The sequence below is a fragment of the Pongo abelii genome, chromosome 11 (assembly GCF_028885655.2).
Source record: "Pongo abelii isolate AG06213 chromosome 11, NHGRI_mPonAbe1-v2.0_pri, whole genome shotgun sequence".
NCBI classification, from domain to species: Eukaryota; Metazoa; Chordata; class Mammalia; order Primates; family Hominidae; genus Pongo; species Pongo abelii.
In genome coordinates this window covers 137034484-137057817 of record NC_071996.2, presented here as the reverse complement: position 1 = coordinate 137057817, position 23334 = coordinate 137034484, and the positions used below count along the sequence as shown (strand labels likewise).

Genomic DNA, 23334 nt, shown 5'->3' with positions numbered 1-23334 from the left:
AGTAGGGGTCTGTGCATAGTGCCTGTGGGAATTTAGAAGAGTGAGGATCTGTACTGAGTTGGGGAGTGGGGGTGGTTTGGAGGTAGAGTGAATTTTCTATCTCTAGAAGGCGGCCAGGAGCACTTCAGCCACTCTGTGAACTGACCTTGGCCAATCTGGCTTCATCACCCATGATAACTCATAAATCTCTATCTCCAGTCTATCATAGATTTCTCCTAAAAAAAAAAAGATAGATAAGAAAGTTTCAAAAGAAAAATCGGAAGTCGTTCCTCTGATGCTTAACAGACGTTTGTGAAAATTTTATTTTACTTGGAAAAAATGAGGGTTGCTCTCTAAGAGTAATCTTTACCATGTTATGTTGACAGTGTTGGCAAATATCAGCTGTGCTAATGGTTGTCTTGGTATGATTGCAGGTTGGTGGAGTCCACATTCAAACTGGTATTGACTGCGAACCTCTGCTTTTAAATGTTCTTCATCTAGACACAAGCAGTGAAAGAGAAAAGTGTTGTCAGGTGATAGAATCTCCACATGTCTTTCCAGCTAATGCAGAAGTGGGCACTGTCCTCACAGCCTTAGCAATCCCAGCAGGTGTCATCTTCATCAACAGTGCTGGCTGTCCAGGTGGGGAGGGTTGGACGGCCATCCCCAAGGAAGACATGAGGAAGACATTCAGGGAGCAAGGGCTCAGAAATGGAAGCTCAATTTTAATTCAGGATTCTCATGATGATAACAGGTAACTTGCTAACAAGAGAAAAAGGATTTCTAAAAGTCATTTTAATTACAGTACCACCCAGCAGAACTCTAAAGCTTTATTTTAGTGACAACAGTTGAATGTTTCTTTATTTCTAGACATTATGTTCTAAATATTGTACACAGGAATGTTTTAGGTTATGTAACTTAGAGAAAAAAATGATGTTTTGTAAAGGGACTTTTTGGTAAATGTAGTGAGAAAATAATATAAGTATCCCTGATTTTCTAGACTATATAGAGTATCAATTAGTTGGCTATAATGCAAAAGTTATCAAGTGAATTCTGATTAGCGCCAGTTATAAAACCGAAGGAAATTCTCGCAGAAAAAAACTGAAAATTTTCCTGAAGAAGGTATTAACGTTATGGCTAAATTGTTTCTGGATATTATGTTTCAGGAGACCCATAAGACAACTAATTGTTTCCTTATAATCCCTTCTGTGACTCTTGAGAACCCAGTTGCCCAAATAGAGCAGTTACCTGGTGAATTACCCCCGTGAATCCTGTGGTCACATTTAAAGCTGCATCTCTCTTTTTGTCATCTATGTCTGTGCCAGTACATTGCTGTAATCAATGTGTCATACACTGTAACTGCAATATTTCCATATATTGAAGACTTCAAGCTCCCTGTTTTCTCAGTGCTACAAATTTACTTAGGTTGCAGGACGTCTGTATCATTATTTATAGTGGCTTTGACACAGAAGCAGAGCACTTGCGGACCGTTTATTTCGTAGTACACTTACCACTATTACTCTTTTGGACACGGGTTTCCCAGACATTCCCTACCTTGTTTATAAGAACTGTATTTCCTTTATAAAAGGCAGTATGCATATATTGGGACTGGAGAAATACAAAAGTGAAGACAGAAGGGACCCAAAACAGTATCCCTTTTCTCAGCATGCAGTGTTAATCACTGTTAGCATTTGGGTGCCTTTCTTTTTAAACCTAATAATGATTATTTTGTAGATAAGTAGTTGTATCCTGCTTTCCATCGCCCCTGCCCAACCTTGAGATTTGTAGACTCTTTATAAACCACCTTGGATGGCTACATAGTAATCTATGTGACATTATAGTTTGCCTAACTGTGCTCCTAGGCAAGTCAGTAGAATGTAGTGGGACCTTGGGCGAGTTATTTTGTCTTTCTCTGCTCAGTCTTCTTGTCTGTAAAATGGGGACAATAACTAGTGCCAACTTCATAGAGCTGAGAGGATTGAAAGAGTTAAGTGCTTACAAAGTACACACAGTAAGTGCTAAATGTTTTAGTTAATATATTACGGTCATTGTTATGATTATCATACAGTTTTTCACTATTTTAAGGTAGTCTTCACAGAGCATCTTGTGCTTCAAACTTTGTTTTATTTGGTATTGCTAGCTTAAGGTAGGAGCTCAGAATGGAATAACTGCAATAAAGAGTAGAATTATGTTTCAGAGCTCTGATGTACATTCCCAAAGAGGACTTCGGCAAGCCCATTAGTGCTTCTGTGTGAATTAGAAAGAAGGCACCTCTTCAGAACCCTTTACTACTATCTGTGGGAAAATGTTAGAACAAGATACTCTACTGCCGGCTGCTATTATAAAACAAAACTCTATTTAAAAATGCAGTATACGATATATATGCCATGTGTGACACTCCTTAGATGTGGCCCTTTTGTGCAGTGTCAGTCTACAGACTGCACATGGCTGCCCTGTTGTTAAATGAAATCTAGATCCAGTGGGGTAGGCTCCTGGCATAGGTGCTCTTTTAAAGCTCCCCTAGTGATTTGCAGGGTGCAGGCAGAAGCCAGCAACTGATTGTTTACTTACAGAAGTTGTCTGTGAAAAATGTGGCAACAAATTATGTGGGTAAATCAAAGAATATTTGGAGTCATGAATATAGACTCTATAGACTACTGCCTAACATTACCCTGCAAAGGTAGCCCACTTACCATGGAGACAACTCAGTAGAACTTGGTCACCTCTAATTAGTCACATTAAGTGACACATGCAGAGTTTTGGAAGTGATGCCTAAGGAAAGGTATTAATTTCTGATCTTTTCTTTTTACCTACAGCTTGTTGACCAAGGAAGAGAAATGGGTCACTAGTATGAATGAGATTGACTGGCTCCATGTTAAAAATTTATGCCAGTTAGAATCTGAAGAGAAGCAAGTTAAAATATCAGCAACTGTTAACACAGTGAGTAGAATATAATTAAAGGTTGGCTGATAGATTTTCACTTAACAGAATTTTATTTAGAAAACAATACCTTAATCTTTCAGAACAGTTGTCTCAATAGACTTCAGATCTTAGGAAGTCAGCTTTTTATTTAACATTTGATTATTGCTTGTTTACCTATGTTAGCCCTTAGCATATTTCAAGAAAATACGTGCCTTTCAAAATTTCCTCCAAAGCCTAGAATTAGAATGTGGGAGTTACTTATTTAGTTAGATCATGGAATTCTCTGGCTCCCACAAAGTGAAATTCTCTGGCTTCCTTGAAAATGCTATTTTCAAGGGTCTTTTCTGTATTTTTTTTAAACCAAGTATACATATGTTTTGGTTTTGTGTTGTGGACTTCTGTTTTTTAAATTTATCTTAAATTTTTTTACATTATACTCTGTTTTTCTGTAAAGCCAGGTGTTCTTAAAAGGAACTCTTTCAGTTCTCCATTTGAAGACTAGTTTCCTTAAACATCATCTCAGGAAATACCTTTTTATATTTATGTAGTCTCAATTCATTATGGGTTTTTTTTTCTATAACAAGTTGAAACTTACTAGAATGTTGTTTTCTTTTATATAAATATTATAATTTCTTAAAGTGTGTTAATATTTACACTGTAAGATGAATACACTAAAGTTCAGAAGATCTAGTACCTTGACCCTAAGTGAGAGACTTTGGTGAAGTCTTTTATGACTCACTCTGTTTCTTCTTTTCACAGTGTGGGGTACTGTGGGAGGACAGATTTTCTGACATCGGTTTTACTCCTAAATTTCCAAGATTTTGTATCCTAGAGGAAATTAGGTTAAACTGAAAAAGGGAAAGAATCTAAAATAAAGTCATTTAAACAGAAATTTTAAGTAGTACACTCCAGGCTGATAGTATACATTTTTGTTTATGCTTACTGGCCCCACATTCATCATTCCTGACATAGAGAAATGTGATTGCCTGCAGTTTATTTTGTTTGCTTTCACGAGAAAAGGTAGTGGTTTGTCAGCTTATTGCCTTTCAGCTAGTTTCTTTAGTTTCTGTAGTTTTCTACAGTTTCTTTAGTTTTCTGTAGATGTCCTTTCTGTTCCAATTAACATCAATTTGGTAAAAACTTAACTATGAAGATCTAAGTTTTTGCTTTTCATCTTATAAAAGAATTTCAGGGATGGAAAAATTTCCAGTGGGCAAAAACTACTAAATGTCAGGTAATTAATATCTCAAATAATTTGTTTATGCACACAGTGACAATCCTCATTTTCATCTCCTCCCATTTTCTACAACTTAGTCATTATTTTATTTCTCTGTTTTAGATGGTGTTTGATATTCGAATTAAAGCCATAAAGGAATTCAAATTAATGAAGGAACTAGGTAATCATTTACGTTTGCTTTTTGGTTCTTAGTTTAGCTTAATTTTGGTCTTGAATTGAAGAAAATATAGGAGAATACAAAAAACAATTTAGGAAAAACTCACATACCTACCACCCAAAATGGACAAATATTAACATTTTGTCATATGTTTGTTTTTGTTTGAAACATTATAAATGCAGTTAAAGTCCCCTGTGTTCTCCTCCTCAGACCTATTCTTTCTCTCCTTCCCCAGATACAATGAGTATATCTGATGTGGATGTGTATCTAGTCCGTGTATTCATGTTGAACTATACTGAATGTACATTCTGCAAACTCATTGTTCACTTACCATTAGGCTTTCCGTGACAGCCTTATTAAGATATAATCTACATACCATAAAATTCACTCAGTTTAAGTGTATAATTCAGTAATCATCAGTAAATGTGTAAAGTTCTATAACCATCACCACAATCCAGTTTTAGAATACTTCCATTACTCCAAAAAGATCCCTGTACCCATTTGTATTCCAAGCCCCTGGCAACCACTAATCTGCTTTCTGTCTCTGTAGACTTTATTTTCTTAATATTTAATATAATTGGAATCATAAAACATACAGTCTTTTGTGTCTGGCTTCTTTCACATAGCATATCATTTTTGAGGTTCATCCATGATTTAGCATGTATCAATGGCTTGTTCCTTTGTATTGCTGACTAGTCTAGTATTCCGTTATATGGATAGTATCACATTTTGTTTATCCTGGACAAACATGAATTGATAGACATTTGGATTGTTTCTACTTTTGTGCTTTTATGAATAATGCCACTATGAACTTTTACATATAAGTCTTGGTGAGGAGATATGTTTTCATTTCTCTTAGGTACATGTACCAGATTGGAATTGCTGGGTCATATGCAAATTATGTTTAACTTTATTAGAAACTGCCATACTATTTTCCAAAGTGACTGAACCGTTTATATTCCCACTAGCAGTGTCAGGGTTGCAGTTTCTACATGTCCTTGTGAATCTGTGATTAATTGTGATTATCTTTTTTTTTTTTTTTTTGAGACAGAGTCTCACTCTGTCAGCCAGGCTGGAGTGCAGTGGCACGATCTCGGCTCACTGCAGCCTCCGTCTCCCAGGCTCAAGCAATTTTTCTGCCTCAGCCTCCCAAGTAGCTGGGATCACAGGCGTGTGCCACCACGCCCAGCTAATTTTTGTATTTTTACTAGAGACAGGGTTTCACCATGTTGGCCAGGCTGGTCTCAAACTCCTGACCTCAGGTAATCCACCCGCCTTGGCCTCCCAAAGTGCTGGGATTACAGGCATGAGACACCGAGCCCAGCCATCTTTTTTTTTTTTTTTTTTTTTTTTTTTAAGAATCTGCTGTTACTGGTTTGGTTTTGACTTTTTTTTTTTTAACATGTTTTGAGCACAGCTTTTATTGTTATTTTTTCCATAGGTTATTGGGGTACAGGTGGTGTTTGGTTACATGAGTAAATTCTTTAGTGGTGCTTTGTGAGATTTTGGTGCACCCATCACATGAGCAGTATACACTACACCCTATTTGTAGTCTTTTATCCCTCGTCCCCCTCCCACCCTTCCCCGCCAAGTCCCCAAAGTCCACTGTATCATTCTTGTGCCTTTGTGTCCTCATGGCTTAGCTCCCACATATCAGTGAGAACATACGGTGTTTGGTTTTCCATTCCTGAGGTACTTCACTTATAATAATAGTTTCCAATCTCATCCAGGTCACAGCAAATGCCGTTGATTCATTCCTTTTTATGGCTGAGTAGTAGCCCATCACACACACACACACACACACACACACACACACCACAGTTTCTTCATCCACTCATTGATGGGCATTTGGGTTGGTTCCATGATTTTGCAATTGCAAACTGTGCTGCTATAAACATGCACGTGCAGGCCGGGCACAATGGCTCACGCCTGTAATCCCAGCACTTTGGGAGGCCGAGGCGGGGAGATCACGAGGTCAGGAGATCAAGACCATCCTGGCTAACATGGTGAAACCCTGTCTCTACTAAAAAATACAACAAAAATTAACCAGGCGTGGTGGTGTGCGCCTGTAGTCCCAGCTACTGGGGAGGCTGAGGCTAGAGAATGGCGTGAACCCAGGAGGCAGAGCTTGTAGTGAGCCAAGATCACGCCACTGTACTCCAGCCTGGGTGACAGAGCAAGACTCCGTCTCAAAACAAAAAAAACAAAAAAAAAAACCATGCATCTGCAAGTATCTTTTTTGTATAATGACTTCTTTTCTTCTGGGTAGATACCAGCTAGTGGGATTGCCAGATCAAATGGTAGTTCTACTTTTAATTCTTCAAGGAATCTCCACACTGTTTTCCATAGTGGCTGTATTAGTTTACATTCCCACCAGCAGTGTTGAAGTGTTCCCTGATCACCGTATCCACACCAACATGGCCATTCTACTGAATGCGAATTAGTATCTTAATGCATATAAATTTAGCAAGAACTCAAAATCATATACAGAAATTCATTGCCTTTTTACCTACCAGCAACAACAACAAAATTAACATCAAAATTAAGAAAACATTTATAATAGCATAAAATATTATGGAATACTTAGACATAAATGAACAAAATATGTGCAAGACCCGTACACTAAAAACTAGAAAATACTGCTGTGAGATATTTAAGAAGACCTGAATAAATAAAGCAATATACAACATTCACAAATCAGACAACACAATATTCTTTTTTTTTTTTTTTTTTTTCAATTTGAGACGGAGTCTTGCTCTTCCCCAAGGCTGGAGTACAGGGCAGCAATCTTGGCTCACTACAACCTCTGTCTCCTGGGTTCAAACGATTCTCTTGCCTCAGCCTCCCGAATATCTGGGTTACAGGCACCTGCTACCATGTCCAGCTAATTTTTTTTTTTTTTGAGACGGAGTCTCGCTCTGTTGCCCAGGCTAGAGTGCAATGGTGCGATCTTGGCTTACTGCAACCTCCGCTTCCCGGGTTCACGCCATTCTCCTGCCTCAGCCGCCTGAGTAGCTTGGACTACAGGTGCCTGCCACCACGCCCGGCTAATTTTTAGAGGAGATGGGATTTCACCATGTTAGCCAGGATGGTCTTGATCTCCTGACCTTGTGATCGGCCCGCCTAGGCCTTCCAAAGTGCTGGGATTACAGGTGTGAGCCACCGCACCTGGCCAGATGATACAATATTCTTGAGAGGATAATTCTTCCCCAATTGATTTGTAGATTTAATATATTCTTACACAGAATCTTAACATTTTTTAAAGAAATTGACAAGCTGACTCTACAATTTTTATGGAAATACAAAGAATTTAAAGTGGCCATAACACTTTTGAAAACAAGAGAACAAAGTTGGAAGAGTTACACTATCTGATTTCAAGGCTTACTCTAGACAGTGTATATTGGCATACAGGTAGACATATAGAGAGGAGGTCAGCAAACTATGGCCTACAACCTGTTTTTTCTCAGCCAGTGGGCAAAGAATAGTTTTCACACCAGTAAAGGGCTTTTTAAAGAAGAAGAATGTGCAACAGAGATCACATGTGGCCCGTGAAGCCTAAAATATTTACAGTGGAACTTAGAGAATCTAGAAATAGGTGCATAGTCGTTGACTTTCAACAGAGGTGCCAAGGTATTTTCATGCAGAGAGATAGTATTTTTTCAACAAATAGTGCTGGGCCATTTGGATATTTGTATGTGCAGAAATGAACCTCAAGCTTTACTTCACCTGATGCAAAAATTAAATGGATCATACAACTAAAAGTTAAAATCTAAAACTACAAAATTTCTTGGAGAAAACATATGAGGAAATCTTTGTTACTTTATCATAAGGAAAGGTTTTTGTATTCTTAAAGATAGGACTCAAAAAGCACAAACCATGGAAGAAAAGCCTAATTAATTTACATTAAAATTTAAAACTTCTACTCTTCAAAAGGCATTTGGAAAGGCAAGCCAAAAACTGGGAGAAAATATTTATGAAACACATATTTGACAATCAACTGACATTCAGAATATTAAAAAAAAAAAAAACAAAGGCCGAGCGCAGTGGCTCACGCCTGTAATCCCAGCACTTTGGGAGGCCAAGGGGGGCGGATCACGAGGTCAGGAGATCGAGACCACCCTGGCTAACACGGTGAAACCCCATCTGTACTAAAAATACAAAAAATTAGCCAGGTGAGGTGGCGGGCGCCTGTAGTCCCAGCTGCTCGGGAGGCTGAGGCAGGAGAATGGCATGAACCTGGGAGGCAGAGATTGCAGTGAGCCGAGATCACGCCACTGCACTCCAGCCTGGGCAACAGAGCGAGACTCCAAAACCTTGTAACCTAACTCAGGTTTAGAATCTTGAACAGACACTTTACAAAAGAAGACCTACCTATGAATGACCAGTAAGTACAGGGAAAAATGCTCAGAATCATTAGCAATCAAATTAAAACCATAATGACACCCTACTGTGCACCCAGTGGAATAAATAAAACTTAAAATGTTAAGTCAACCAAGTGTTAGCAAGGATGTGGAGCAACTGGAACTCCCATATGTTGCTGGTGGGAGGGTAAAATGGGTACAGCCACTTTGGAAAAGTTAGCTTATTTCTTATAAATTTAAACATCCACTTACCAATTCTACATCTAGGTATTTACTGAATAAGAGTTAAAACATACATCCTTATAAAGACATAAATGTTCCTAACCCCAAACTGGAAGCAATCCTAAAGCCCATGAGCAGGCGAATGGATGAACAAATGATGGTGTATTTAAGCAATGGATACTGTTCATCACTGAAGAGCAAGGCACTGCTAGTTCCACCACATGCAACACATGAATGCATCTCAAAGTCATTATGCCAAGAGAAAGAAAGTAGATGCAAAAGAGTACACATTGTGTGGTTCCACACATAGGACACTTTAGACAAATAAAATCTAAGCTACAGAAGGTAGTTACAGAAGGCAGATCAGGATTGGGAGGGAGGAAGAGGGATTGGCTGCAAATTGACACGGAGTTTTAGAGGGGACGATGCAAATTATACCTCAGTTTGCTGGTGGTTACCAGATGTTTATGTACTTATCAAACTATTAACTGTACATTTAAACCAGATGTATTTTATTATAAGAAAATTATAACTCAGTAAAGTCCATTAAAAGTCATTGGTTTATAAATGCATAGTTTGTTGTCACCCCCTGTAACTTGTCTCCCTTCTTCCACTCTTGCCCCTCTCCAAACCATTTGATCATCGTCAATACGTGGGAATTAGATCCTGTCACTCCTCTACACAAAGCCCTTTAGTGCTTTCCATTGCACTTAGGTTAATTCCTTAACCTAGCCTACAAGAACCTGAATAATTTGACCCCTGCTTAACTGTAACCTTGTTGTGATCTGCTTTTCTGCGTACTCACAACTCACTTCCCATGCTGACTTTTCTGCGTTTCTCAGTGCACAAGCTCTCTTTAACCCCCAAGACTTCTTAGTGCTCAGTCTCTCTTTCAACTCTCTTCCCTTTGCTTTTAACTTCAGCTGTTTATTTGGTCTCATCTGAAATGTTCCTTCTCCTTTCATCCCTGACCACACAATCCCAGTTAGTCTTGCTGATGTACTCTCCTAATACCCTGTACTTTTCCTTCATAGCGTTTATCACTGTAGCTGCCCTTTTATTTGTGTTTTTAACATCCACGTCCCCCATTAGACAAGGTTCTGTGAGGACTGAGTTTACACTGCTTTGCTTACCACTATATTTCCAGTTTCTAGCACAGTGCCTGGCACATAGACAATATACAGTAAGTACCTGTTCAGTGAAAACCAACAGATTTTAAAGAGACTTTAAAAGTATTTTAAAAGCACTTTTTAAGTTGGGGAACTCTTCAAGTAAATTGTTTCCATTGACAAGAGATTTATGTGAGAATTGTATGCTAGCCTCATATTACTGTAATACAAGATATTGAACTCAGGAATCTCAGAAAGAGATTCTGCTGTGGTCTAATAAAGTTAGAACTTCTAAGGTTCATACCATTGTTGTCTATACAGAACACTAAACCTTCCCCCACCCCTCCAATTTATGTCCTACTTTTTAAGAATTCTGTTTGAACTGAAAACTTGGTATGCCCCTTCCAAGCACCAGGGGATCTTGAGGAAATATATTCTTCCAAAGCAAGAATCTGTATCCTCAAACATAGCACATGCTGGCCCATTTAATAAGCATAAAATCACCCAACATATTTTAAATATAGGCAGTCTGCTTGTACTGTTCTGACATGCACAAATTTCATTACTACCATTTAGTTATATAACATCAGTCCCCCAGCAAGATGGTTAAAATTTCAGCAACCATGGTATATGGTATATTAACTGTAACTGAATAAAGTACACACTTGACTGCCAGCTCTTCAGGGCACAGTTAATCACATAAATAACACATGTGTACCACCAGCAGTAACCATTCACTTCACTTCTTTCAAGTCTGCTGGTGGTTTGTCACTGCATGTACACTTCACTTCACTACACAGACAGCAAAGCATGTAGTTGTGTTGCAGTGCTAAACCCACCACCATGACATTTTACAAGAATACATAATCAAAAGAGGGAATTGACCAACAGAGAAGAAAGTACACAAAGAAACAAAAGTATATGGAGTTATAGAAGCAGCAGCTACCTCTGAGAATGTTGACCCTGCTGTCACTCAAGAGACTCTAGATATTGGAAGCTGATCCACACTTAGAAAGGAGTATGACAGTTTGCCACAGGACAGGAAAGATGTCACTCCATATTATAAGCTATACAATGAGAAGAAACCAAGCCCTGCTTAAACTACTCTTCATATGTAATTTACAAAGACAGAAAACATTGTAATTCTCAAAGATTCTAGTATTTTAAATTATAGTCTAAATATTGGTTTTACTGTTTTTTCCTTTCCCAATACATGTATAATATTAATAACGAAGAGGGTTTTAAGTGTTTCAACAAAAATTTTTAAGTGTCATGGAACGATTGTAATTTTTCCATTGATTAAGATTGTTTTGCACAGTTTCACCTGGTACTTTTAGTCTTGCACTACTGCACAAAACAAAGACTGCCTGTACTTACTTTGGGGTTTTTTCTTTGGTTGTTGGGGAGTTTTTGGTTTGTTTTTGTTTTTAGCTTTCTGTAGTTTTCTGCTAATTAACACAATAGAGCATCTCTCTTTTGTTTTCTGTGTTTGATGCTGTAACCAGCTTCCTTTTATTTTGATAATAGGATGAAGGTTATTAATTCCTAGCTCTCTAAGAAAAATAATATGCTAAGAAAAATAATATTCCTTTTATATATAGCTGACAACAGCTGTTTGAGACCTATTGATAGACATGGGAAGCTTCTTTGTCCAGGTAAATCTTTTTGATAACTTTCAAAAGGTGGCTTATACTCATCTGTCTTTCTTGATAAATAGTGGCCTCCAATACCTAATATTTAAAAATTACCTTTTGGAAACTGATTTATAGGACATATTTTCATCCAGGTATCTTACCCTTACATTACAGAAAACCTTAACCAGAAACAAACACTTCTGTTTTCTAAATGAAACACCATTCTTTCTGATTATCTGATTCTCATTTTAGTCACGGGTTTGATCTAGTTATATTTTTTCCAGCTTTATTTTCAAAATTTTTCCATTTTTTTGCGAATTTTATTGTGATACCAATTATGAAATAAAATCTTCAGTTCTCATCTCTGTATCACCTCTTACCATTAGATTTAATTTAGTCATGGATGAGCCTAATTATTGATGGTAATAACAATCTCAACTTTAAACTTCAAAGAAGCTACTTCTTCATTTATGGATTGATTTGGATTATCTGGCTTTTAATCCATATAAACAACAGCTCTTTGAACAAGTCATTTTTATTAAGTAGGAAACTAGATATTCATAGCTTCCATTTAGCATTGTTATATAGAAAACAGGAACAAAATATCCTAGAGTATGGAAATTGAAAATCAAACCTAATCTTAGTGCATGTAATCCTTTTGCCTGAAGTGCAACTCATTTTTCTTCGTTCTTGATATTCTGGATTTCCAAAGAACTACTACTGATTTCAGTATTTATTTTTCTTAGAGAGCTAGGAATTAATAACCTTCATCATGTTATCAAAATTTTTTTAAGTGCCGGACAGCTATACTTTGAAGGAAGCAGAATTGAAGATGGGAAGTTCATTGGGACTGTGTCTTGGAAAAGCACCAAGTTCGTCTCAGGTAAAATAAGGTCACCTGTTTCAAAACAAAATCAACCCTTCCATAACCAGAATTATAACTAGTACCTTAACTACTCCAGTAATATTGTTTTTCTCTAAAAGTTTTTTTCTTAAATCATACATTTTATTTTAGGAATATATCCTTATAGTTCTAGATGTTTAAATATAAAATATTATGCCAAAACATATTTATGTTTCTTTTTCTATGAAGATTTTGTGGTTAAAAGGAATCTTTAATGTTGAGTGGCCACCACTTTCAACCACTATATTTCCTAAGTTCTAAGATATACCTTCTTTTTCCCATGTTTTTACATCTGTGAGATGAGGTTGCATCTTACAGTCAGGGACGTTCTGCAGTTATAGCTGGCACTGGTACAGAAAATAGTAAGTCTAACACTCAGTAGCATTTTAGGTTTAATGAAACACAGTTTATTAATTTTGGACTTAATTACTCTCTGCACTAATATAATAGTCTCAGAGCAGCCTCCCTTTCCCCTTGTCTTTATCAGTGTCCATTTTCAGTATAAAACACCATCAGGTTTGACCTTTGCCAGAAGCCATACCCAGCTAATCAGCTTATTACAGTGCAGAAATCATAAGGATATTCTTATTGTGAATACCCTGTAGCAGGGTAATCTGGACTCGAATCAGGTTGCCCATGGTTCCCAAATTCACTTCGTTACTTTCCCGACCACTTCCCCCTTAACTTGCTTTCCCCTGAACTCCAGCAAATAGTAGTGCATGACAAGCTGATAGGAGGGAAAACATGACAAGTGAGGTTGAGTTAGAAAGGAAAAGCAGGGCTATAAGGAACTGAATAAGAGATCAGATTTGTATTTTTCCTTTGGAGTCTTGAGAATTGTAATATTTGAATCCCTTGGCAGAAAATAAAATCATAACCAAGTGACTCAGAAAAAACTAATGCTAACTGTGTGTAGTAATTACAAATTCCTTTTGGGAGTGATCGAGACAGAGATGGAGATCATAGTAGAAGAAATAGTGTATGTTGGCCGGGCGCGGTGGCTCACATCTGTAATCCCAACCCTTTGGAAGGCTGAGGCGGGTGGGTCACCTGAAGTCAGGAGTTCAACACCAGCCTGGCCAACATGGTGAGACCCTGCCTCTACTAAAACAAAAAATTAGCCGGACGTAGTGGCATGCACCTGGAATCCCAGCTACATGGGAGGCTGAGGTAGGAGAATCGCTTGAACTTGGGAGGCAGAGGTTGCAGTGAGCCAAGATCGCTCCACTGCACCCCAGCCTGGGCAACAAGAGCAAAACTCCATCTCAAAAAAAAAGAAAGAAAAAGAAGTAGTGTATGTGAGAGACATTTATTAGGAGTAAAAAACATTGATGATGAAACAATTTATACTTCTGGGTAGGCATAATTATTGCTTAAATTGTAACATTAAGTTATTAATCATAGTCGTATTTTCATATAAATTGAGATTTTTTGTTAAAGTTTCATGGGCCCTTGGCTTTACATTTTTGAAAGTAAATAATACATTTATTGGATTTTAAAATTCAGATTAAATTGCATTTACACATCTGTCTTGATATTAGTTGTTCCTGTTTTTTGCAATGGGGAGTGACGTTCAACCTGGGACAGAAATGGAAATCATAGTAGAAGAAACAATATCTGTGAGAGATGTAAGTAATTTTACCTTTTGTTTTCAGAGGCTGTGTGTGTTTGTATGTTTGCTGTGAGGAATAGTGGTATCCTGTGTTAAGATTTGAAGGTCCTAAACTAGGCCTAATATGATATACTTTAGAGAATTATATGTACTCACTAGAGGAATTATTTTGGGAGCTTGAAAATTGGTGAACCAACTAGATTTTTTTTTTTTTTTTTAGACAGAGTCTCAACTCTGTCACCCAGGCTGGAGTACAGTGGCATGATCTCAGCTCACTGCAACCTCTGCCTCCCGGGTTCAAGTGATTCTCCTGCCTCAGCCTCCTGAGTAGCTGGGATTACAGTTACCTGCTACCACACCTGGCTAATTTTTGTATTTTTAGTAGAGATGGGGTTTCTCCATGTTAGCCAGGCTGGTCTCAAACTCCTGACCTCAAGTGATCCACCCGCCTCAGCCTCCCAAAGTGCTGGGATTACAGGCATGAGCCACTCCACTCAGCCTCAACTGGAAATTTTAAATAAGATTACAATTTTTGGGTTGGTTCCAAGTCTTTGCTATTGTGAATAATGCCGCAATAAACATACGTGTGCATGTGTCTTTATAGCAGCATGATTTATAGTCCTTTGGGTATATACCCAGTAATGGGATGGCTGGGTCGAATGGAATTTCTAGTTCTAGATCCCTGAGGAATCACCACACTGACTTCCACAAGGGTTGAACTAGTTTACAGTCCCACCAACAGTGTAAAAGTGTTCCTATTTCTCCACATCCTCTCCAGCACCTGTTGTTTCCTGACTTTTTAATGATTGCCGTTCTAACTGGTGTGCAATGGTATCTCATTGTGGTTTTGATTTGCATTTCTCTGATGGCCAGTGATAGTGAGCATTTTTTCATGTGTTTTTTGGCTGCATAAATGTCTTCTTTTGAGAAGTGTCTGTTCATGTCCTTCGCCCACTTTTTGATGGGGTTGTTTGTTTTTTTCTTGTAAATTTGTTGGAGTTCATTGTAGATTCTGGATATTAGCCCTTTGTCAGATGAGTAGGTTGCGAAAATTTTCTCCCATTTTGTAGGTTGCCTGTTCACAATGATAGACTGGATTAAGAAAATGTGGCACATATACACCATGGAATACTATGCAGCCATAAAAAATGATGAGTTCATGTCCTTTGTAGGGACATGGATGAAATTGGAAATCATCATTCTCAGTAAACTATCGCAAGAACAAAAAACCAAACACCGCATATTCTCACTCATAGGTGGGAATTGAACAATGAGAACACATGGACACAGGAAGGGGAACATCACACTTCGGGGACTGTTGTGGGGTGGGGAGAGGGGGGAGGGATAGCATTGGGAGATATACCTAATGCTAGATGACGAGTTGGTGGGTGCAGCGCACCAGCATGGCACATGTATACATATGTAACTTACCTGCACGTTGCGCACATGTACCATAGAGCCTAAAGTATAATAATAATAATAATAAAAAGAAAAAAAAAAGATTACAATTTTTTTCTTTCTATCAATAATACTTTTTTATTATAGAAATGTTGAATATGCGGAAATTGATTAAAAGAAAAAAATGAAAACCTATCATTATTCTTTATCCTACCAATATTAACATTTCGGCATATTTTTTCTAGTATTTATATACACACACAGTGGTATGAATGTTTGTATATATGTGTGTATGTAATAAAGTAAATAATTATATTGCTGTTATTGAGAACTGAGACCTTTAGTATTAGAAAACAGAGAGACAAATAAAATCAATGTGGTTTAAAAAAACCTGTTCTCCTGAATTTGAAATAGAAAAATCTGTATGAACTTCATATATTTTTTTAAAAAAATTTTTTTTTCCAGCTCTGTCCCCTGATACAGGTTAGAAAGAGTGACCAACCTGGTAGCAGCAGAGTACCCCTAGCACCCAGATTATGGCTGCCAAATACCATTTTCTATGAACAGGAACCAGGGCATCTTAGAATAATAGCTGATTATATATCTAGGTCAGGAAATGTGTAAGATGAGCCTGAAACATCTTACCATCACAGAAAGCAGTGAAGCCACTAACAAAGACTATTGGAATCATCAAAGAGATTGAGGAGCCCACTAGTCAAAGATGAGACAATTTGAACATGAGTGAGAAAAATAATAAAAATCAATTGAAACAAGTACATAAAATCTGTAAATCTGTGAGTTCATAATGATCCTATACAAAAATATGCACTGTTACCTATAATGGATGCTAGGCAACCATAAAGGTAAAAAATAAAGCATTTTTTTCCTGTTTTTCCCTTGCAAACTATATCCCAGGGTAGCTAAGCAGATAATGGTAAGTTTTATTTATAAACATATTCCAACTAATAAATGAAGAAGACATTTTAGAATTTCACATTTTTTCAACTCCTAATAAATTAATGAACCTAGGCAATGATCCTCAAAGATTGCTAGCCCAAAAAACAGCAACACTCAGACAACATAGAAATTCAGAACAATACCCATGCCCTTATTGCAAAAAACCAAACAACCAGACCTGAATCTGAATAAGCCTCTAGGTCTAACTACCAATTTATAGGAAATACAGGAGGCATAGGAACAGGTTAAATTCATCACAGGTCTGCAATTAGCCAAATGTAGATCAGAAAACTCTTCTACAAAAGATAAATGGCAGGGGACAAGGACAACCTATAGGTCAAAAGAGGCTTAAAAGACATAGCAACCAGTTGCAATGTATGGACTTCTTTGGACCCTAACTCAAGCCAAAGGAAGGAACTTTAGTAATAATTTAAGAGAAAGTAGAGAAATGTGAACATTAGTTGGATATTTGTTGGTATTAAGGAATTCTTAATTTTTTAGCTGTCATAATCATTTTAGGTTTTTAAAAATATCTTTTAGAGATGCATAATAAATGTTTACAAATGAAATTATATATCTGGCATTTGCTTCAAAAAACTCTGGAGCAAGGGCAGGGAAAGTGAGTGGGTTATTGACACATAAAACTGGCCATGGCAATACAAGTTAAGCATCCCTGATCCCAAAATCCAAAATCCAAAATGCTCCAAAATCTGAAACTATTTTAAAAAAATTAAATTGACACATATTTATGGGGTACATTTTAATATTCTGGTACATATATGTGTTTTATAATGATTAAATCAGGGTATTTAGCATACTCATTACCTCATGCACTTAGCATTTCTTGGTGGTGAGAACACTCAAGAGCTTTTCTAACTATTTTTTAATATACAATCCTTACTGTTAACCATCATCACCCTACTGTGCAATAGAACACTAGAGCTTATTCCTCCTATTAGATTGTAACTTTGTACCTGTTGACCACCCTCTCCCATCCTCCCCTTACATCTCCCCCTCAGTAACTAGTAACTACTGTTTCTCTCTGCTTCTATGATGTCAACTCTTTTTTTTTTTTTTTTAAGATTCCACATATGAGTGAGGTCATATTACGGATCAGCCTTTCTGTGCCTGGCTTCATTCACTTAACATGATGTCTTCCAGGTTCATCCATGTTGTCACAAATAACAGGATTTTATTCTTTTTTATGGCTGAATAGTACCCTGTTGTGTATATATACCACATTTTCCTTACCTATTCATCCACTGTTGGATGCTTAGGTTGATTCGATATCTTGGCGATTGTAAATAATGCTCCAGTAAACATGGGAGTGCAGATATCTCTTTGACACACTGATTTCATACCCTTTGGACACATACCCAGTAGTGGGATTGGTGAATCACATGATAGTTCTGTGTTTAATTTTGTGAGGAACATCCGTACTGTTTTCTATAATGGCCGTACTAATTTACAGTCTCACCAACAGTGCATAAATGTTCCCTTTTCACCACATTCTTGTAAATACATGTTTTCTCTTGTTTTTTTGATAGTAGCCATTCTAACTGGAGTGAGATGGTACTTCATTGTGGTTTTGATTTACATTTCCTTTATGATTTGTGATGTTGAGCATTTTTTGTGTGTGTACCTGTTGGCCATTTGTGTGTCTTTTGAGAAATGTTTACTAAAGTCTTTTGCCAATTTTTAAATCAGGTACTTTTTTTTGCTGTTGAATTGTTTAAGTTCCTTATATAATATATTCCGGATATTAACTCTTTGTTAGATTTTTTTTTTTAAGATAGTCTTGCTCTGGTCACCCAGGCTGGCATGCAGTGGGGTGATCTCAGCTCACTGCAACCTCTGCCCCCAGGGCTCAAGTGATCCTTCCATCTCAGCCTCCGAAGTAGCTGGGATCGCAGGTATATGCCACTGTGCCCAGCTTTTTTTTTTTTTTTTTTTTTGTATTTTCGGTAGAGGCGGTGTCTCACCATGTTGCCCAGGCTGGTCTTGAACTCCTGAACTCAAGTGATCTGCCCATCTCAGCCTCCCAAAGTGCTGGGATTACAGGTGCGAGCAACCACGCCCAGCCCCCTTTGTTAGATTTATACTTTGCAAACATTTCTCCAATTCTGTAGGTTGTCTCTTTACTCTGTTGTTTCTTTTGCTGTACAAAAGCTTTTTAGTTTGATATAATCCCATTTGTCTATGTTCTTTTGTTGCCTGTGCTTTTGAGGCAACCAAAGCTTATTCTTGCCTAACCCAGTGTCATAGTGTTCCCCCTATGTTTTCCTTTAGTAGTTTCATCGTTTTGGGTTTTACATTTAACCATTTGAACCATTTTGAGTTGATTTTTGTATTTAGTGAGAGTTAGGGAATCTAGTCTCATTATTCTGCATATGGAGATCCAGTTTTCCCAGAACCATTTGTTGAAGAGACTATCATTTTCCCAATGTGTGTTCTTGGCACATCTATCAAAAATCAGTTAGCTGTTAAGTATGTGAATTTATTTCTGGGCTCTTTATTCTGGTGCATTGGCCTATGTGTCAGACTTTTTGCCAGTACCATGCTGTTTTGGTTACTTTTGCTTTGTAGTATATTTTGAAGTAAGGCAGTATAGTGCCTCCAGCTCTGTTCTTTTTGCTCACAATTGCTTTGACTATTTGGGTTTTTTTGTGGTTCCTTATGCATTTTTTCATCCTTGGGATGAATACCACTTGATAATTATGAATGGTCTTTTTAATGTGCTTGTTAAATTCAGTTTGCTAATATCTTGTTCACAGTTTTTACATCTATGTTCATCAGGGATATTGGCCTATAGTTTTCTTTTTTTGTTGTTGAATCTACATCTGGTTTTGGAATCAGGATAATGCTGGCCTCATAAAATGAGTTTGGAAATATTCACAACTTTTCAATTTTCTGGAGTAGTTTGAGGAGAATTGGTATTCTTTAAATGTTTGGTAGAATTCAGCAGTGAAGCCATTAGGTCCTCAGCTTTTCTTTGATGAAAGACTTTATTACTGAAAGCATTTTCTCACTTGTTGTTGGCCTGTTCAGATTTTCTATTTCTTCATCATTTAATCTTAGTATATTGTATATGTCCAGGAATTTATCCATTTCTTCTATGTTTTTAAATTTATTGGCAAGTAGTTGTTCATGATCATAAGTAGTCTCTTATGATCCTTTGTATGTCTGTGGTATCAATTGTAATGTCTGATTTTCATCTCTGACTTTATTTGAGTCTTCACTCTTTTTTTCTAAGTCTAGCTAAAGGTTTGCCAATTTTATCTATTAAAAGAACCAGTTTTTAATTTTGTTTCTCTTTTGAATTGTTTTATTAGTTCCTACTTTGTTTATTTCTGCTCTGAGCTTTATTATTCCCTTCTGCTTCTTTTGGGTGTAGTTTGTCCTTATGTTTCTAGTTCCTTGAGGTTCATGGTTAGGTTGTTTATTAGAAGTCTTTCTTCATTTTTGATCTAGGCATCTATTGCTGTGAACTTCCCTCTTAGAACTGTTTTTGCTGTATCCCATGGGTTTTGATATAATATGTTTCTATTTTAGTCTCAAGGCATTTTAAAATTTCCCTTTTACTTTCTTCATTGACTTATTGGTTCTTTGGAAGCGTGTTTAATTTCCATGTATTTGTAAGGTTTTCAAAGTTTTTCTTTTTGATTTCTAGTTTTATTGTGGTTAGAAAAGATACTTGATATGATCTCTGTCTTAAATGTATTAAGACTCGTTTTGTGGTTTAATGTGTGATCTATCATGGATAATATTCTCTGTGCAGTTGACAAGAATGTATATCCTGCAGCTCTTGATGGACTGTTCTATAAATATCTGTTAGCTCCATTTGGTCTATGGTGCAGTTTAAGTTTAATGTTTCTTTGTTGATTTTCTGTCTCGATGATCTTTCCATTATTGAAAGTGAGGTGTTGAAGTCCCTACTATTATTGTATTGCAGTCTTGTTCCCCTAGAGGTCTAATAATATTTGCTTTATATATTTGGGTGTTCTGGTGGTGTTTGCATATATGTTTACAATTGTTATATCCTCTCATTGAATCCCTTTATATCATTATAGATTATATAATAAGTTATTATATAATGACCTTCTCCTACAGTGACCATTATCAATTATAATGACCTTTTACAGTTTTTGAGTTAAAGTCTATTTTATCTGACATAAATGTGGCTACTCTCGCTCACTTTTGGTTTCTATTTGCATGGACTATCTTTTTCCATCCCTTCACTTTCAGTCTATGTTTGTCTTTAACAGTGAGGTGAGTCTTTTTTAGGCAACATATAGTTGGGTCTTCTTTTTTTTAACCCATTCAGTCACTCTTATATCTTTTAATTGAAGAATTTAATCAAGGTTATTATTGATAAGTAAGAACTTACTCCTGCCATTTTGTTAATTGTTTTCTGGTTGTTTTGTAGATCTTTTCCTTCCTTTCTAGTAGTTTACTTCTGTGGTTTGATGGTTGTCTATGGTGCTAAGCTTTGTTTCTTTTCTCTTTCTTATTTGTGTATTTTCTGTCATTTCTTTCTTTGTGGTTACTGTGGCACTAAGATAGAGAGTCTTGTACTTATAACAGACTATTTTAAGCTGTATCCAACTCAACTTTGGTCATATGAAAATAGTGTAGAATTTTTTCCCTTCCCTCTACAATTTATGTTTTTGTTGCCTTAATTTACATCTTTATTGTGTCCTTAGCCACTAATTGTAACTGTTGTTGTTTTTGACTGTTTTGACTTTAAACCTTCATGGAAGAGGATTGATAAATTTATATAGCACCATTGCAACACTGGGGTATTCCAAGTATGATTATGAATTTACCTATACTTGTGAGTTTTATACTTTCGTGTATTTTCATGATAGAAATTATCATCCTTTTGTTTCCAGTTGTAGCGCTCCCTTAAGTATTTTCTTGTAAGATTGGTCTAGTGGTCATAAATTCCTTTAGCTTTTGCTTATCTGAGATTTATATCTCGCCTTTATTTCTGAAGGATAGCTTTGCTGGATATAATATTCTTGGCTGACAGTGTTTTTTTCTTTCTATATTACCCCCATTTTCTTCTGGCCTGCAAGGTTTCTGCTAAGAAATCCACTGATAATCTACTGGGGATTCCCTTATATGTGACTTAATGCTTTTATCTTGTAGCTTTCAGAATTCTCTTTTTGTCTTTAACTTTTGAGAGTCTTATTATAAAGTGCCCAAAGAGGATCTTTTTGTGTTGAATCTAATTGGGGAACCTGTGAGCTTTCTGGATCTGGATGTCCGTATCTCTCCCAGACTTGGGAATTTTTCACCTATTATTTAATTAAATAGATTTTCTGTGTCTTTTGTCATTTATTCTCCCCCTGGCACTTCTACGATGAGAAAACTTGTTCATTTAATGGTGTCTTGTTGGTCCTATAGGCTTTCTTCATTCTTTTTAAATTGTTAATTCTTTTTATTCTTCTGACCGGGTTATTTCAAAAGACCTGTCTTCAAGTTCAGAAATTCTTTCTCTGATGAACTTCTGATTCAGATTATGAATTATTTTTTCTGATTTTGTTGAATTTTGGATTGTTTGTCTGCATTCTCTTGTTTATGAGTTTCCTTAAGATCATTGTTTTGAATTTCTTTTCAGGCATTTCATAAATATACTTTTCTTCGGGGTTTGTTACTGGAGACTTATTGTGTTCCTTTCAGAATATCACCTTTCCTTGGCCCTTCATGTTTTGTCTTCTTATGTTGATATCTTCACATTTACTTGAACACTTACTTTTTCCAATTTTATAGAGTAGCTTTTGTAGGGAGGAGCTTTTTCCTATAGATGGATTCTAGGGTGTCTGTTGGAAATGATGTGTTGTTGGCTTTGGTTCTTGGTGGGCTCAGTAGCATGATCCCTACACCAGTTCTTCAGCTGTAATCCTCATTAATGATGTGTGCAGTTGCCTCAATTTCCTAGGTTACAGGTGTTTGTGACAGAGGTGACATGGTTTGGTGGAGGAAAGGGTGCTGGTTTGTGCTGAAACCAAGCACAGCCTGAGCATAGCTGTGTGTTGGTCTCTCTGGGGAGGGGGATACTGCCACACTTGCTATTGGGCTGGGTGCAGGCATGTGTGGGCCAGGCGGCTGTGCAGCGCTCTGTCTGGGGAGGCAGGGCCACTGCCAGATTGCAAAATCCAAAACTTTTTGAGCACTTTTTGACCCTTTGACATGACACTCAAAGAAAATATTCATTGGAGCATTTCATATTTAGATTTTTGGATTGAGGTTACTTAGCTGGTAAGTATAATGCAGATATTCCAAAATTTTTTTTTAAATCCAACACTTCTAGTCCTAAGTATTTCAAATAAGGGATACTGAACTTGTAATTGGGACTGGGTGATGGGTATTTGAGGATCATTTTACTATTTTCTGCACGTATTTTCCCAGTTTTTTACTGGCCTTTTTAACTTTACATTTTTTAATTTCAAGGAAAGAAACCACAGAACTTTTCAAAAGTGATATATCTTCCTTTCTGTAGTCTGTTGAACCCCTTGCAGGCAGACTTGTTCCTTGCTATGTCACTGAAACAACTTATGTCAGGGTCATTAGTGGCCTCCACATTACTATGTCCAGTGAGCAGTTTTTACTCTTCATCTTACTTGCTCTATCAGCAACATTTGATGTACCTGATGACTCTATTCTTTGAAACACTTTTGTCACTGGGCTCCAAAAGACCACAACTCCAGGTTTTCCTTATATCCCACTGGCCTACCCTTCTCAGTTTGCTGTCTCCTCCTCTTCTCTATCTTTGAGCATTCTGCTGCCCAGTTCTTAGATTGGACCTTGGCCCAGAACATCCAACTGCCACTTGGTTG

General features: G+C 37.0%; 1 protein-coding gene across 10 annotated transcripts in view; it reads left to right on the top strand.

Moving 5' to 3' along the window:
- USP40 (ubiquitin specific peptidase 40) overlaps positions 1-23334 on the top strand; it is a 90870-nt gene that overhangs the window by 41465 nt on the left and 26071 nt on the right. For all 10 annotated transcript variants that reach the window (XM_024243580.3, XM_063713133.1, XM_024243581.2 and 7 more), the window contains 6 exons: positions 414-733; positions 2796-2919; positions 4241-4298; positions 11589-11642; positions 12416-12504; positions 14067-14153. In XM_024243580.3, coding sequence (XP_024099348.2) covers positions 414-733; positions 2796-2919; positions 4241-4298; positions 11589-11642; positions 12416-12504; positions 14067-14153 — 732 coding nt within the window. The remainder of the gene's footprint in view (positions 1-413; positions 734-2795; positions 2920-4240; positions 4299-11588; positions 11643-12415; positions 12505-14066; positions 14154-23334) is intronic.